Raw genomic sequence first — 18,248 nt, 5'->3', positions numbered from 1 at the left:
TACAACTCAAAAACTGTATTCTTTCAGGGCACGGTAGATATATTTGTAAGTTTTTTTAATTGCAAGTGCATTGACTTAATCATTTCAGAAACACTTAAATGATACAAAAGATCGCAAATATTTAAATTAACCAACTCACTTAACATTGGTTCCTTCAGTATAACTATTTTTCCTTGCTTTATAAATCTAATTTACTTTTTAGATAGTCTCTGACAATCATGGGTACTAGGCAGAGTTTTTTGCAGAACTATTTCAATACCCAACAGTTTTAAGTGTGACCTACTTTGTCTAATTTCCTTTCAAAAGGTTAGTTGGTCCATAATTTGATCATGTGGATACTTCTTGCATGGTGATTTATTTTTAAAACAAGAATTTTTTTAATGCTGTTTTACTGCAGCCCATATAGATTAAGTCATTAAAGTTCAGAGAAATCCAACAATTCCAACTCAAGCATTTTTGCTGGGAATAAAGCACTTTTTTTTGTAATTTATGTTAACTACCAAAATGCCACGAAAACAGATACAAAGTTTGCAAGGAAGAGCTAGCTTTGTAAGAGCCACTGCCTAATTTAGTTTGTACAAAAACATATCTGGCTATTACACAATTTCCCTCTTCAAATATCAACAGAACATATTCATTAAAAGCTTTGCTCTTCTGAGAATGTACAAGAGAACTATTTCTCCAATTACATTTTAATTCATTTCATCCCATTTACAATCTTGATTTCTCTAATGTCACCTAATTAGATATTCAGATTTAATAATGTTTTAAGAGGTTTTCAGCATAAGCGTGTGATTATTTTAATTGTTAATAAAGAACAAACTATAGCCATCAAAGCAGCTGAGCAACATTAAAAATAAATAAATCAATAGATAAATAAAGGTGATTTGGAGCAATGTTTAAAGCAAATCCAGAAGGGAGGAGAAAAACTAGCTCAGAATTTACGCAAGCAGATGTGGTGCAGCAATTGCTGTAGACAAGGAACTATTACTACAAAAGTTGGTGGAATTCCAGTGGAAAAAAAGATGAGGCCTTGATGGCTTATATCCTAGAATGCTGAAGGAAGTCTAAGAGGAAATAGCTGAGACTATGACCAAAATATTTCTAAAATCATTAGAACAGAAGTTATGCCTAAGAACTAAGGAGATACCAGTGTAACACCTCTGCTCAGGAAGGAAGACTGTATTAACTGACTAATCATAGACATGACATTCAACAACCACAAATGTACAAATTCCTAGATGCCATAGCAAGAATAAAGGCATCACAAGAAAGACATGAACACTAATAGTTACAAAGCAGATTTAATAGAATTCATCAACAAAATAATGGGGAGTACTAACAAGTAGAGACTTGAGTCCAAGGATTTTCAAAATCCACTTGTTAATGCAATTGGTAAGATTAATGCAAAAATCTGATTGAAACATTAAGGGAGAAAGAAGACAGCCAACACTGACTGGTAAAATAAAACGAGCAGAGCAAGTGGATGTAGTTTAGATACACAAATCTTAAAAGTTGAGAGGGAAATCAGTTGGAAGAAAAAACTTTGTTTTTAAACTGAAGCACAAAAAGGTGCAGAAGTAATCTCAAACCTATACAAGGGCACGTTAGACAAATTGTAATATAAAGAATAATAGGCTTTAATTAAGCTTAGAGGAAACTAAAATTGAGAGGTACAAGTCAGTAATAATTATTTCTGGCATCAGTAACTTAGAATAAAATTCATGAATTGTTTTTATTTTCTGTTTTATTTTTGCTAGGACATGGATTGTACGAATGACACAGTAGTGAAAGCAAAATCCTTGTTCTTTTTTTAAAAAAGGGAAATGGGCAAATATATTTTGCAAGTCATTTTTTATTTTCAAAGAATATATGCGAATTAGTTGATGGTTCTTTCAGTGAGGTGTAGGAATAACTAGGTGGACAGCATCCCTTTCCTCAAATTCCCCACTCTTCCACATCAATTTAAAATAATACTGGACATTTCTAAAAGATGAAGAACTTTTGACAGTGCCTCATTGGGTTTAGCCAGTTTATTAGGTCAAATAAAGTAGTACAGTAAGCTTGCCCTTGTATCACAGTTAATAAAAATACTCTACTGTTAAATTTGTACTCAGCTTATCTGAAGCACAAATTAAGAAAGAATGGCATGAACTGAACTATTTCACATGAAAATAAACATACAAAAATATTAGACAGTTCAACACATTCTTGGTTCATAAGGAACCATTGAAACATATTCCAAGTTTAAAATAAGGCTAACGTACTATTTCAAACTAATGATCTTGATAATGATATCAACAATTAACAACTTACACGAGCAGTAAACAGCTTGCTGTTGGATGCAAAAGGCTCTCTAAAGACTTTTATAATCAGGTTCAATTCACGCAGATACTGCCTTTCCTCTGCAATTTCAGCTTTCACCAAGTCATAGTAATTCTGTTCATCGGTCACATTTGATCCATCATCTCCCAATGAAGATAGACCAATATCATCTTGGTCAAACATGTCCATAAGGACCTGGAAAGAAAATTGAGCCCAACACTGAGCTATAGATTTACTGTGAGAAAAACTGTATTAACCTTTATTTCAAAAAAAAGACAAAGTTAAAATTTTACCCAAAGAATTGCATCTAAACTCTCCAGGAGAGTTTCACTAGAAATCTTAAATTATGAGAATTAGAGACATGTTAAAAAAAAAAGATACAAAAACACCCAGTCTACCAAAAGACAGGATGGCAGCAAATCTAATAGTAATGCTCATCGCCATAAACCTGCATTAATTCAGAAATCTTATAGCTGTAGTGTGGAAATGGAGTCAACATTCACCTGCAGTGCATTGAGATTTCATGGAGCCTTCCTGGATTCATTAATCAAATACAAGTTTTTGGAAAGGCAACAATGAAATCTGACTGGTGATACAAGGCACCCAAATATTCAGAAAATGTACCAAAGTCCACAGGGGAGGCTTTTAATGAAAGTCAAGTTACAGATGGAATTAAAAGCTAGTTAGTAAATTAAATTGGGTGGGTATATAGTGGGGGGGGGGGGGGGAGAAGGGGGAACTTTCATAGGAAGATCAAAGCTTTTTGATCAATAACACGGTAGAGATAGGGTAAAAGGAATACAAAATATTCATGGAAAATTCAGCCCATCCAACTTGCCCTACATTAAACCAACTCAGATAAAAATGAATATGAATTGAAAAATTTCTGAAAATATTCTCAATGAAATGTTGAGATCAAGAAATATAAAGTATAGGGATAACTGTTGCTTTCACCTTTCCGTAAGATAAAAGATAAACAGTAACCAATTAGCCAAATTAACTTGTTTTCAGTGTTACAGCTACAGGGATTGCTGTTCAATTCAATAACGAACAGTCAGCAGTTCCTGTTTTTGAAATATCCAAATGTCCTCAACTGCTGGACTCCACATGAAGAAGTTTTGACAGCTTTGACTGCAGGCCAAGTATGGGGTTGTGACGTACTTGGCTGTTGGGAGTTTTGCTCTGTAGCTGAGATTTGATCCCATCACATTATTAAAAGCCCTGAACTAGGGCCTCATTGCAAGGGATCAACATGTTGCAGAATGCAAGTTATCACTAGGGTTAATTTACTAGGCAAGTCTAAACTTTCCTCAGAGGTCTGAAGTAAGCCTCCTGCACTCACCATTGAGCATACATAGTGGGGCAATAAAATGCTCCACAATTTTACTGGCTCTGGAAATAACTGCAATATCATTTTAAATCCTCTTTAATGATGAGCTGATCCTGTCTTTCTCCAAGAAGGGAATGGCAGTTAAGATACATTTCAGTTATGTCCTGTTCCTTTGCTGCTACTAGTCCATCTGAATTCAACTCTTTACATCATGTAGGTCTTTCTTATCTGTATTTTATTGACCTGAATTTCCTGCCAGCAGTAAGCAAGTCTTGCCAACTGCTGACCTACTTGCCAATTATAAATTTTCCTTCTTCAGATCTGTCCTGGTCTCCCAAGTGAACCTGAACCCCAATGTCAAGGCCCTGCACAATGTCTGAAAATGCTCCATGGCTTAGCCAACTGTCAAAAATCAATCATAAAATAAGGAATGTTTTTGGAGACTGCAGATGCTAGAATCTGGAGCAAAAAAATAAACCGCAAAAACAAACTCAGTGAGTCAAGCAGCATCCATGGAGGCAAAGGGATAGTTAACACATCAGGTTGAGACCCTGCATCAGGACTGAGAGTGTAGAGGGGAGATAGCCAGTATAAAAGAGAAGAGTGGAAGGGGTGTAACAGGGGCTGACAGGCAATGGGTAGAACCAGGTGAGGAGGGAACCAGGTGGGGAATGGGTGGAGTTAGAAGACAGTGGCTGGTGGGTGATAGGTGGAGACAGATAACAAAAAAAGGGGGCAGATGAAGCCACATGGAATGGTGGGCGGGGGTTGGAGGTAGATACAGAGGCAAGAAAGTGATAAGTGGAAACAAAAGGCTACAGATGCTGCAATCTGATAAGTAAGGAAGGTGATAAGTGGAACTAGATTAGGGAGGGATGATGGGCAGATGGAACCAAGTGGGGAAAGGGATAGGAGAACTAGGTATAGTGTGCGGGGGATAGGCAGATGGAACCAGGAGTGGGAGGGGGGCCAGAAGGAGAGAGTAAGGAGCACAGGGTGTGGGTTACCTGAAGTTGGAAAATTCAATGCTGCAAAGGAATGTTCCTTAATGTATTTGATATTCACAAACATTCAAAAAACTACAAAATCCAGTTAAAATGTCGTGTTGTAAAAAAAAGCTTCCAAAAATTAAGAACATTTATCAACAGTTAATATTGTCCAAACTCAGTTAATTTTAATAAGACAGATACCAGTTATTTATTAGTTATTGTGCTTTCTTGCAGCAGTTCCTCTCCACTCAACAGAATGAAGACTGTTCTTGCTGCAGGTTCTTTCCCAGTACAAACGCTGGAGAATTACTGCTCTGACGTGTTCGAATTCAAAACACAATCTGAAAAATTCTGGCAAAGCACAGCTAGCAGGTTCTGGATTTCCATGTTCACAACAGAATTCTTATCTCATCTGGCATTCTGCCACAAAATCTGGCCCATTGCTAAGAAAACTGCTACAATTCTAACATTTTCAAGCACATTATTTTCTCCTCCGAAAGTAACCTGCTTCTTTTATTACCTTCCCAATCCTACTTATTAAAAACAACCAATTACTGCATTACCGCATGCAGATGCTCCCGATTGTCTGGGTCAATGCATCACTATCGACCCCAAGAGGATTTTCTGTGACTTAACATGTCTGCAAATAAGGAATTAGTATTTGTCAACAAGTAACTAAAGTTTCTGAAAAAAAAATCTTTGCTTTGTCTAAATGTGGTCAAAATCTTTTTTTAAACTCTATCAATCACAAAATATTCCAGAGTTAAATGGTCAAAGACTACTTTTAACCAATGTTTTCTCCATCAATTGTTTTTTTGGGCCCCTCATTGTAATGCAGTTTTTAAAAATCAGCACTTTAAACTCAAAACCCAAAGCTTATAAAACAAGGTTTAACAACAGAAATTTACTCATAACTTTGACATAATGAAAATGCCTGCAAGAAGTCCTCTCAGTGGTCCTGCCCCTCTACATCTGCAGCCTGAGGTTCAAATTAGGATCAACACCCAAACTATCACTTTACATGCAAGAGTGAGAGTATATGTACACCTACATAATTGGGTAATTATACACAGCAAATTCAACAAGTAAATTAATCAATAGATAATCTATCAACTCGATAACAAAAGATGAAAGTAAAGTTCAGCAATGGAAAAAAAAAGTGTGTAGTGGTTAGCGTAACGCTTTACAGCGCCAGTGACCCGGGTTCAATTCCGGCCACTGTCTGTAAGGAGTTTATACGTTCTCCCAGTGTCTGCGTGGGTTTCCTCCAGGTGCTCCGGTTTCCTCCCACATTCCAAAAGACGTGCAGGTTAGGAAATTGTGGGCATGTTAGGGTTGGCACCAGAAGCGTGGCAACACCTGCAGGCTGCCCCCAGAACACTCTACACAAAAGATACATTTCACTGTGTGTTTCGATGTACATGTGACTCAAAGATATCTTATCTTATAATTTTACAAAAACAAGAGTAATAGTAAAAAAAATGAAATGAGTTGAGAAATATAGATAAAACTATGTACACTATTGCTCTTCAGCAATACTACTAATTACTAAAATGTTTGTTTTAACTTACAATACTGAGATAGTGAATTAATGCTCACCTTATCTGCACACATTGACACTTTAATGTCCTGCTGTGAAATTTCATAATGTCGAATATTCCCAACATAGTTTCCAGCAAGTTTTAGAATGTCAGCTGAAATGTACTCCAGCACAGCCACTATATAAAGGGAAATCTGATAATCCGCCTTATAACCCAGCACATCCTGCAAACAAAACAAAATGCTATAGAAATTTTAAGCATGAAGGTAGAAACTGCAGGAAATACTTGTATGTCAGGTAACACCTGTGAAGACAGAAGGACAAGTCAATGGTCATTCATCTCAAATTAGGAAAAAGGTTAAACACATTTTAAGATGCAGAGAAAGGGGAAAAGGGAAAGAAAGGAAAGACAGGTAGGTTGGAGGAGAGAATAAGTGACAAAATGGATGATAATGCAGGGCAAAATCAAGTGGTAATAGGAAAAACAAGAAACAAGGTCAGACTGGAGATGTAAATGGGAGACATAAAGTCATTATCTGACTTTACAAAAGGGGAAGTACTGCAATAAATTGAGTGCAGAAGTTTGTAAATGTTCCTGGTCAGAAAACAAATTCCAATTCATTATAACTGAAGTAGCTGGAGGGAAGAGAGAGCACATCAGTAGTAATTCAAGATCTTGGCAAAAAAAACAAAATTGAGCAAGAAAAATTGCAACTTAAAAGGTTGGTAGAAAACTTTAGCCACTAAAACAAAAAAATGAAAAGACCAACAGAAAGAAAAGATAGGCTAAGTGACAGCCCACAATTATTTGCATGGTTGCATCAGGTCTCTGAAAGAGCAATCCACTTAGGCTGCTCTGCTTTTGAACTTCTCTCTGAAATGTTTTGCATCTCCCGATTCTCCCCAAGCTACTATGGATACTGCTCTTCACGGTTTACAATCCTCAGCTAAACTAACTTTTCATTACCTCCCTTAACTCTTCTGGTATTGATCTTAAAGTTTATTACCTCCAGTTACCTATTCAAGAAATCAGTTGATTTTTGAACTGTGAATTTAAAAAAAGTTAACAGAGTGATTAAACCAATTCAATTTGTCACTGATCTTCACACCCATGAAAACCCTTCAATTGCTTTGAAAACCTAAACTAGGTTCATCCTTGATCTCTTATTATAGAAAAAGCCCAATTCTTTGACTGTTTCTTTGTACATTTAACCTTTCATTCCTGCTATAATTCATGTGAACCATAGAGTCTGCCCAGAGATATTTGCTATATTCTAATTATAATCACAGCAATGTTTTCCAAATATTCAACATCGCTGCCTTTTTACATTCAATATCATTTAACGTAACACTATTACAGCACCAGCGACCCAGGTTCAATTTCTGCCGCGCTCTGTAAGGAGTTTGTACGTTCTCCCCATGTCTATGTGGGTTTCCTCTGGTTTCCTCCTACATTCCAAAGACGTATGGGTTAGGAGCTGTGGGCATGCTATGTTGGCGCTGGAAGAGTGGTGACACTTGTGGCCTGCCCCAGCACATTCTCAGTAATGCAAGAAGACACATTTCACTGTGTTTCGATGTACATGTGACTAACAAATAAATATCTTATCAGATACATTTTAAAATATAAAATCTTGAAATGTGGGCTTCACTGAAAACAGGAATATTTAATCCTTCTCTCTCAGGCTCTTGAAGGAAATGGAAATCAAAGACTCTTAATTACATCTACAATGATTCCGTTTTAATGCAATTCCCAGATCACCAAAGTGATGGAAGGTGCCTATGCTTAAGCATCAGCAAAGTGATGGTGAAAGTCATCGACAGTGTTATCAAGCAGCATCACCATGATTCATTGAAAGGTGCCTAGTTTAGGTTTCACCAGGACCACTCAACTTCAGACTGCAGAGTTTTGCTCCAAACATGGACCAAGGACCTGAGAATTACAGAGACAAGGTGACTACCCTTGACGTCGAGGCAGCATTTGACCAAGTGTGACATCATGGAGCCCTGATAAAATGGAAGTTAATGAGCATCAAGGAGGAAAGCAGTCCAATGGCTGGAATCATACCTTGTACAAAGTAAAATGGTTGAGGTCAATCATCCCAGCCCCAGGACTTCACTGTAGGTGTTCCTCAGGGCAGTGTCAAAGGCCCAACCACCTTCAGCTGCTTCACAAATTACTTCCTTCCATCACGAGATTAGAAGTGGGAATGTTTGCTGAAAACTGTATAATGTTCAATTCCCGTCACAACTCCTTAAAAGCAGTGCATGCCTGCTTTCAGCCATACCTTGACAACATTCAGCCAGAGTGATAACTGGCAAGTAACATTTGCACCACAGAAGAGCTAAGCAATGACCATCACCAACAAGAGAGAGTCTAACCACCTACCCTTAATATTCAACAGCATTACTATTGTAGATTTCACCAGTATCAATATCTTTTGGGGGGGGGGGGGGGGGGGGGGTGGTGCAGTTGGTGCAGAGGAACTCCAGAAACTCCATCTCATGTATAGCTTGGCTGTAACAGCAGAGGCTGGGTATTCTGAAGCAAGTGACTCTCATTCAAACATGCATTAGCCCTAGCTATGCCTGTCTTTTTGTAGGATACATGGAACAATCCTTGTTCCTAGCTTATTTGGGACCACTCTTCCAACTCTTACATTGATGACTGCATTGGTGTCGCATCCTGCACCAATACAGAACTAGAACATTTTAAAATCACTTTTTCTGCCAATTTTTACCCTGCTCTCACATTTATGTGGTCCAACTCTGACACTTCCCAGTTACCTTGACTAGACACCCTCTCACCCTGCCTCCTGCAAGCACAGCATTCTTTATTTCCAGTTTCTTTGCCTCCATCACATTTGTTCCAACGATGAGGCCTTCCTCTCTGATGTGTCTGAAATGTCCTCCTTCCTCAAACATAGCTTCCCTTTGCCATAGTGGAAAGGGCTCTTAACTGCATTTCCTCTATTTCCTGCAGGTCAGCTCTCAATCCCTCTCCCCTACAAGAGAACAAAGATAGAGTCCCACCCCACCAGCCTTCGCATTCAATGCATTCATCCAAGGCAATTTCTGCCAGCTCCAACAAAATCTCACCAATTATCACATCTTCCCCTCTCCTTCCCTTTCTGCATTTTGTGGGGACTGCTCACTTCACAACTTCTTGGCCTGCTCTTCCACCTCCACCCACCAATCCCGGTCCCACAGCACCTCCCCACGCACCAGAGGAGATGCAAACCTCTTCCTTTCCAACCATTTACCAATCCCTGTCCCACAGCACCTCCCCACGCACCAGAGGAGATGCAAACCTCTTCCTTTCCAACCATTCCAGGTGAAGCAGCTCACACTTCTTCTAATCCAGTATAACGCATTCAGTGTTTATAATGTAGCCTCCTCTACGTTGGGCAAACCGAACGCAGATTGGATGATAGCTTTGCGGGACTCCTGTGATCAATCCACAGGGGTGATCTTGAACTTCCTGTTGCATGCCTCTTCAATTCTCAATCCCACTCCCAATCCTAACCATCTATCTGCAGCTTCCTCCACTACCCAAGTGAGTCCCAATATAAACTAGAAAAACAATACTTTACCTTTGAAGAAAAGCAGGCGGTCAATGTTTCAGGTCAGGACCCTTCTACAGGACTTGACCTGAAACGTTGACTGCCTGCTTTTCTCCATGGACGCTGCCTGGCCTGCTGAATTCTTCCAGCATCATCGTGTTTTTCCATCTAGATTCCAGCATCTGTAGTCCTTTGTTTCTCTAACATTTTATCTTTTGTTTCGGCACTTTTCACCCTTTTGGAATGAAGGTTGAATTTTCCATCTTCAGGTAAGCTGCTCTCTCATTGTTTCCATTATCATGCTTATGTCCCTTTCTCGGCCCATTTCTTTAAAATGCCTCACAGTCAGTACTCATGCTCCTGATCATCTTCAAATGGTCTTTTATCTTATACCTCAGTTCTTCCCCCCGCACCCTCCCCAGCTGTGTTTTGAAAACTGTAAACCCACCACTCTTCTTCCCATTCTCAGAAAGAGTCATTGACCTGAAATTTTAACTGGTTTCTTTTCACCGATGCTGCTTGACTGGCTGAGTTGTTTCAGGATTTCTGTTTCAGTTTCAGATTCCGATGTCTGCAGTTTTATTTGTTTCCCCCCCCCCCCTTACTTTCATCATTGACAAAGCAGCCCACTCAATTGGCACCTCATCCACCACTAATGCACTGTGGCAGCATCATGCAGATCTACAAAATGCACTACAGCTACTTGCTTAGGCTATTTTGACAGCAACTCCCAAACCCACAACCACTACCAAGAACAAGGGTAGTAGGAGCATGGGAATACCACCAGGAGATGCAGGCTCCCTTCAAATTCATGCACATTCTGACTTGGAAATACAATGCCATTCCTGCAGTAGCATTAGCTAAATCCTGGAGCTCTCTCTCTCTCCAACAGCATTGTGGGAGCACCTTCACCAGAATAACTGCACCTATTCAAAGAGGTGGCTTACCTACAAAGGCAATTTGGCATGGGGAATAAATGTTGGCCCAACAAAATGAATGAAACAAAAAGAAATGTGTGTTCCAGTGATAACACAAACCTTCACTAATACCACCACTACGATCTTTTATCCCCTCCCTATCATTCTTAGTAAGGTCAAAACAAAGAAAGTTTCCAGTGCTATCCAAATTTAAGCCACATCACAGTTTTAACAACTGAACCCTAAACATGTTCACTCATGAATCAATTTTGTTACAAATGTTGTGTTTTCACACACAATTGCCAATAAACTCCAATCTTTTGTTTTGGAACATTAACCTCATTCAAAATAATACACCAAATATACAACTTGAACAAGTTCCAGCAACTCTTATACCCCTTCCTTGGGTGGGAAATAGGAAGTGAGTGGCCTAAAGGTTACAAATCTACAGAGGTTTTTATGCTGCTACATTGCAAGAACTTCTGCAAGTTCACTTTAGGATTCCATCGTCATGAACAATTCTAGGTGAACATGACATTTTACCAAATGATGACACAGGAAACCACAGTTCCCACTACAAATGTCAAGAAAACTTATTCACTTACTAAGATGCAATACAAAGAATGTGTACAGACAGGCAAACAATAAGGTCAATTGCTAATGGCACTACAACATAGCTATGGAAAGGGTTACCCAAATAAATCTCAAGGGATATGAAAAAAAATTACAAACAAGCAACACATCCCAGAACAAAACCCATAGCTTCAGCATCTCTTCCATTACAGAGCTCCCTCAAATATTGCCATCTCATTAAACGAACTTTGTGTTTTTATGCTGGTTACTCTGCTACTTGTGGTCTAACCAGAGTTCCATACAGCTGCAACATCACCTCGCGGCTCTTGAACTCAATATCGACTAATGAAGGCCAACACTCCATACACCTTACAACATTGTATATTGCTTTTAAGGCCCAACATTATGCTCATTAGTAATGTATTATTGTATGCCATTACACTTCAAATTATGAGATAGCTACTATGTAAATGAAGTGCTATTTATATTGCGACTGTGATCCCGACAGTACAGGATGCAAAGAATACAAAATGCTTCAGCTAAACCTACAGGCAGGGAAGCCAAGTAATGCTGTTAGATTCAGCTTGAAGTATCATGCCATGTTATCAGAGAGTCAAAGAGCCACAAAGCACAGAAACAGGCCCTTCGGACCACCAGGTCAATGCTAAACATCAAGGGAAGTTAGATGTCATGGAAAACTTGCCACAATTAAAATCTATCCATCTGTAGTAATTTGGTCTTCTATGCAGCTAAAGGATGTCAGATTGCAAAATTAGTGTTTAACAAGACTAAACACATATCCACTTTACCAAATACTTCATAGACCCCAAAATACTCCTACCACAGTTATTTGACAACTAAAATAAGCATTTAAACCATGTAGTTCAAACTTTATGGTATATTTAATTCTAATTAAATAAACATGACATCAAAACAAATATGCACCTTTAATAAAGGATGTATTTTGTCCACTGGTAAAAGAAGAGGATTTCTCCGTCTACGTTTCTCAATCGCAGACTGTGCATCAGCAATAGCCCATTTGTCAATTGGATGTGGGAAAGTCTTCTGAACACGCTCCTAAGGGAAAAAATACAAATAAGTATATGCATCTCGAATATAATACCAGATTAAATATCCAGGTTTTATCACTCACCATCAATATCTGAAAAGGTTGTTTACTGCAGTAAACTCCAAGATCTTCCAATGTCAAAAATTGGAACACATATTCCATAACCAGAATATTCAATTGAGAACCACTTCTAAGTTAGTGCACGAGTACAAATGAATTCTAATCTAAAGTTCATCAGAATGAATGTTTGGCTTTCCATACCAACGTAGAAACTAATCTGTTAAAGTAACTATTGAAACTCCAGTTAACTATGCTTCTGTTACTTGTCAAAAACTTGCACGAGTGTCTTGGCTTGGATTGCCAAGAAATTCTGGCACAACGGTAGGGCACTAAATCCTCTTTATGCCAAAACTGAATGGGCACTGTTTGCAAGTACACCTTTCCATGGCCAGGTTTGGGATAGCGTATGGCCTGGAAAAACCAAGTAGAAAGCTAAGTAATTCATTTAGCTAGTAAATGTCCTAGCTGGGTGTTGAGCTGTGAAGACCATGTTATTCCAGGAGTGACCAGCTTCCCCAGGACAACATTCTTCAAGTTTCCCAGCAATGCTCCAAAAGGACCAATGCAAGAAGAATTGCATCAACGCACATGCTATCACAATGGAATGCAATTGTGACTCACAGCTTGAAATCACAGCTGAATATCCAGAATGATGCAAGGCAGCTCAGAAGTGATCATTATTGTGTTCAACTCCAGGAAGAAGATGACTTTCAATTATATAAACACCGAAAAAAAAATGGATTTCCACAAGTGAATTCCAAAGCAGATGTCTCCTCATTGCATGAGCCATGAACAATAGCTGCTTTTCATCTGATATAAATCAGACTCTAACCCAAAACTGTCCCATCCAGTACACTAACAAATTCAGGTGCCATTTACGAGTAATGAATTAATTCTTGTAAGGGTGATAGAAAAATCATTAGAAAAGCGACTTCAAATGCATTCTTGAACCTTAATATTACTTAGTCAAAAGTACTCCAATAAATAGGATTAAGATGTATCCACTTCCATTGACCAAATGAATGGAAAATAGAAATAGGTTTGGAAGTGCTATTTTTTTTGTTATTGACTTAATATGCTGGTTAAAAGTTTCCAGGCCAATAAAACCGGTCATGGATAGATGATAGTAAATTTCAAAATCTACCAAGCGCAGCAGAATCTTCAACTGTCATGGGGAACCTAACTGTTAATTGAGCTATACAAATACATGCTGTTTTTGTTGGCTATCCATCAGGAATGAAGGCCCAGGCTCCTATCTTCTCTTCACTATATTTCTAATGAAAGGTCTGTCTGCACAGATGCTGCCCAACCTGCTGACTGCTTCCAACAAGTATTATTTTTCTTTCAGATTTCCTATCTTAATTCATGTAATCATCTACCTTAACTGTGATCAGTTAACTTAGCATTAGCTAGAGAATGAATCAGGAATCCTAATCATTTGCCACAGCTCCAGTCTACAAATGATAGTAAACTGATCAACTGAAGTACCATTCATTTTATGTTCTTTAGTTTTAGCTGGGACCATTATAAATGATGTTATATTTTTCTGCTCAGGTACCTGGTCGACATACAAATTATCCCTTTTGACATTACAATTTTAGTGTTTTGTAAATAAATAATTTTATCTCAGCTCTTAATCTATTTTCTTCTTGTTTAATTAATTCTCAAAAAAATGTCACATCTACCTTCAAAATTTAATTTGTTCTCTCAAAAAGACTACATTAAATGGCAAGCAATTTACCCATAAAGGTATATTTAATTACATTTTTTCCTCAATGGATAACATTTGTGTGGAAAATTTCATTTACTTTTAAAATCTGACAGATTCAAATCTGCTAAATAAAACTCTTCAATGATGATCTAATAATTGGACATTGAGAAAAGTACTGCTACATCATTAAGTATTATACATTAAAATAAAACAGCCTATAAATTACTTGCCTAATGGAAAGGCATATTAATTCAGCTGTGTGCTATACATACACATACACAAATAAAAAAAACTAATATTTTCCCCCAAAAGGGTCTGCCACTGCAAAATTCCAGAGCCATAGAGTCAGAGTCATACAACATGGAAACAGGCCCTTCAGCCCAACTCATCCATGCCTACCGAGATGCCCATTTACCTTAATCCCATTTGGCCCATATCCTTCTATTCTTTTCCTATCCACTTAACTGTTCACTTTTTATTATTGAAAGTGCTGTGACTGTACCCACTTCTAGCAGTTTATTCCATATATCAACCACCCTCTCCATGAAAAATTTGCCCCTCAGATCTCCTTTAAATTTTATCCCTCTCACCTCAATCCTGTAACTTCTTGTTTTAGAGACACCATACCCTTAGGAAAAAAATGACTAACCATCGACCTTATCTACATCACTCATAATCCTCTATGAAGGTCACCCCACAGCCTCCTGTGCTCCAGTGAGAACAAACCCAGCCTATCCAATCTCTCCTTGTAACTAAAGCCCTCCATTTCAGGAAACATCCTGGTGAATCTCTTCTGCACTCTTTCTAGTGCTACCACATGCTTTCTGTTGGGTGCAATTTTGGTCATCACACTACATTCCAAATGTGGCCTAATTAATGCCTTGTAAAGCTGCAAAATGATGTCCCACTCTTGTACTCAATACCCCAGCCTGCAAAGATAAGCAAGCTAAACACCTTCTTCACTACCTTATCCATCCATGTCACCATTTTCAAAGAGTATGAACTTGCACCCCAAAGCCCCTCTAGCAACACTTCTGAGGTCGCTACCATTTAATGCACACGTCTGGCAGGCATTAGACAACCTAAATGCATTACCTCACCCTTGTCCGGATTAAATTTCAGCTTGATGCTTTGGAGCCCCTCAAAACCTTGAAGGTCAGATCACCAGTGATCGAGGCCAAGGCAGTCATGTGGTGTAGACCCCGTCACCTCAGCTGACTTCCAGGTGGGGGTTGTGAGAGGCCCAAGTGTGATGTAAAACCACAGAGGTGCTGTCTAATGCATACCCCTGGATGCCAACCTGCATTTCTCCAAAGTTCATCACGTTACCAGATTGGATAAATGGAAGACCCACAAGGAAAACTATGCAGTTCATAATCCATATGGACAAGGTTCTGGTTTCTTATTTGAATTTCTATTTAATTTTTCTTTAAATCTAGTGGGGCACATAAGTGTTTCACCCTGTGATAAGATTTCTAGGGCAATGGATTTCTAAACTTCTAAACTCTAATTTGAGCTTGTTCTTGGAAATCTCATATTGGTCTAAGTTCAAAACAAAATGAAATATGCATTAACATCTGATATCAATGTGGAAATGGAGTATGCAATTCAGAGCAGATAAACAGTCCACTGAGAATTCAGTCTGATGGTTTGAATATACTCTTGGTCTCGAAGTTGCTGAGCAGAAACTGATATAGAGAATCCAATACAAGAATCAATTAGCACAGTACAAGGGTACTTCTGCAGATCAAGTTACAGCACCTTCAGAAATTTATGCAACATAATTCAAACAGTCCACAGAAAATAAGATCAATTGCATCAATTCACTTAATGAGAAGTACTCAAGGACTGATCAAGTGCAACATGCCACCACATTAGTCCATTCACACATTGTAATGGTATGCATCAATCACTGCCAGCATAAAACCAACTAGAGGATTAAATTCTACATTGGTAGTCATATGGCAACAGACCCTAGCCATTTAAGTCTTGCCATAAAGAAAATTATTGGCCTATTTTTGACCCTCCATGAAATGTGTTTCATGCATCAGTTTGCTCACCTGTTACAAAACAGTTTTCCTGTTATTTAATGCACATATTAAATTAATTTATCATCAATGCATGCCAAATAAAAATGGCACTGAACACAAACAATATTAATAGGTGTAATTAATTTTTATTCTGTGGAAGAATAGAACATGATCTTACCCCAACATCTTGAACAGTACGTGGTTGTGCAACGCACAGCATATTTAATAACTGAAGTATTAATTCTTCTATGTAATAAAGGGCATCTTCCTTCGCTGAGAGGGTTGGATGTACTTGCCTCTGGACCTGCATCATGAAACAAAATTATAAAACATTTAAATTAATAATTATAAATATCTTGTCCAACAATAAATTTAAAGATAACCGTACCTCATTATTCCTTTTGTTTTTGCACTATTTTGTAATTTATAGATTTTTATGTCTTTGCACTGTACTGTTGTCGCAAAACAACAGATTTCATGTCATATGTCAGTGATAATAAATCTGATTCTGTCCATCTCTCCTACTGGACCCTCAAAACCATTTGTTCTTGAGGAGAGAACCAAAGCTTTTGGAAGAACCAAACCCTTCTACTTGGCAAATTAAGAATCACTTGCTGTTGTGGGAGGTCAAGTCTGACACAAGGTGAATCATCCATTTCTCTGCCAACCATGTTATACTTTCAGACAAATCTTAAGTAAAAAGAAAGTGACATAATGGAGGAAGTAATCGATGCCACGAGAGGCCTAAACAAACTGGTATTCACCGGAAACAGAATATAGATAGGCTGGTAAACAAAAAAAATCCTTAATTTCAAAATAGAAACCTTATAAAACAGGAAAATTGAGCTAGCCTTTTCTCTGCCTGTCTCACTAAAATCAAGACTCTTAACACACACACACACACACACTAGGTCAGATCTAGAGACTTGATGAATCACAGAATCATACAGCCCTTTCAGCCCACCTCACCCATGCTAACCTTGATGCCTATCTACATTAATCCCATTTGTGTACATCCCTCTATGTCTTTCCTATCCAAGTATCTGTTTAATTAAAGTCTTTGTGATTAACATTTTTATAAAAAGGTGGGGGGGGGGGTTGTTTGGGGAAGGCAAAGATATGCCATTGAGATAACATTCTTTAGAATTAAACATGTCCATAAACTGGAATAAGTCAAACAAATACTGGGAAATAATAAAAGGTCCAGAAACTGGGTAAACAAAATTATCAAACCCATAAAATGGCCCAAAAGATAACTGGTTAGGAGACGTACATCACTTCTTATCACAAAATAACTCTGGATAACCAGGAAATGAAATTACCCTCTGGCACGTGAATTATTAAAAAAAAACAAGCAAAAGTAGGCACTATTACAATAGTTATAACTGTACACCTGCAGAATCAGATGTATGAGACTGTACTACCTTAAAAGTTTCCATGAGATTAAAGGTGCTAAAATTTAAATTGGTCGATGTGGAGGATTTAACCAGGTGCACAAGGATAACCCCTCTTCAAATTAGCATGTGTTAACCCACAAGGGAAAATGGTTCATCCACACCCTGCATGTGGATAATTTCTGTAAACATTGTTATCCTTAAACACATGGATTTAAATAAGAGAACAGCCAATTAATGCGGTCAGCTATCTAACCTAACTCCCCAACTAGTCTTGTCAGATTATATCCATTTTAGCCATGGATTTTAACTGAGAATTAATGTTGAAATAATACACTGTAACAAAGTGCCAATTTAAGCATTGATTGTCAGCATAAATATATTGCAAAGTCAATATTTAAGTTCTATGATTTTAAAGTTAATGAGCAATTTTTAGTTCATGACTTTGTTTTGCCACATCACATACTAGAATTTGATAAACAGTTCGTACATATACTAATGAAAACTTGGCTGCATAACCAAAAAAAAGAGTAAATCAAAACTGAGTATTTTGGTGAGTCAATTTAAGCGTCATTCATTCCCAAGTGTAGGCTAGACATTACACATGGATGGTGCTTTGAAGTTTTATGGTTAGTAGTTAAGAACATGTTTAGTGTTATTGATAAAATTTCTCATCAGAGTTACAACCCCAGGGCTGTTGTAATACAGAGGAGGCTGACAGAATGGGGCGGGAACAATGAGATGTAT

General features: G+C 38.0%; 1 protein-coding gene across 3 annotated transcripts in view; it reads right to left on the bottom strand.

Annotated features, from left to right (window-relative positions):
- Positions 1-18,248, bottom strand: part of sos2 (son of sevenless homolog 2 (Drosophila)) — an 86,084-nt gene that overhangs the window by 41,544 nt on the left and 26,292 nt on the right. For all 3 annotated transcript variants that reach the window (XM_052023856.1, XM_052023846.1, XM_052023865.1), the window contains 4 exons: positions 16,286-16,411; positions 12,183-12,314; positions 6,244-6,408; positions 2,317-2,520 (listed from right to left, as the gene is read on the bottom strand). In XM_052023856.1, coding sequence (XP_051879816.1) covers positions 2,317-2,520; positions 6,244-6,408; positions 12,183-12,314; positions 16,286-16,411 — 627 coding nt within the window. The remainder of the gene's footprint in view (positions 1-2,316; positions 2,521-6,243; positions 6,409-12,182; positions 12,315-16,285; positions 16,412-18,248) is intronic.

This window comes from Pristis pectinata, chromosome 1 (assembly GCF_009764475.1).
Source record: "Pristis pectinata isolate sPriPec2 chromosome 1, sPriPec2.1.pri, whole genome shotgun sequence".
In the NCBI taxonomy this organism is placed as follows: domain Eukaryota; kingdom Metazoa; phylum Chordata; class Chondrichthyes; order Rhinopristiformes; family Pristidae; genus Pristis; species Pristis pectinata.
The sequence above is the reverse complement of the archived record's forward strand: the minus strand, read 5'-3'. Positions and strand labels throughout refer to the sequence as shown.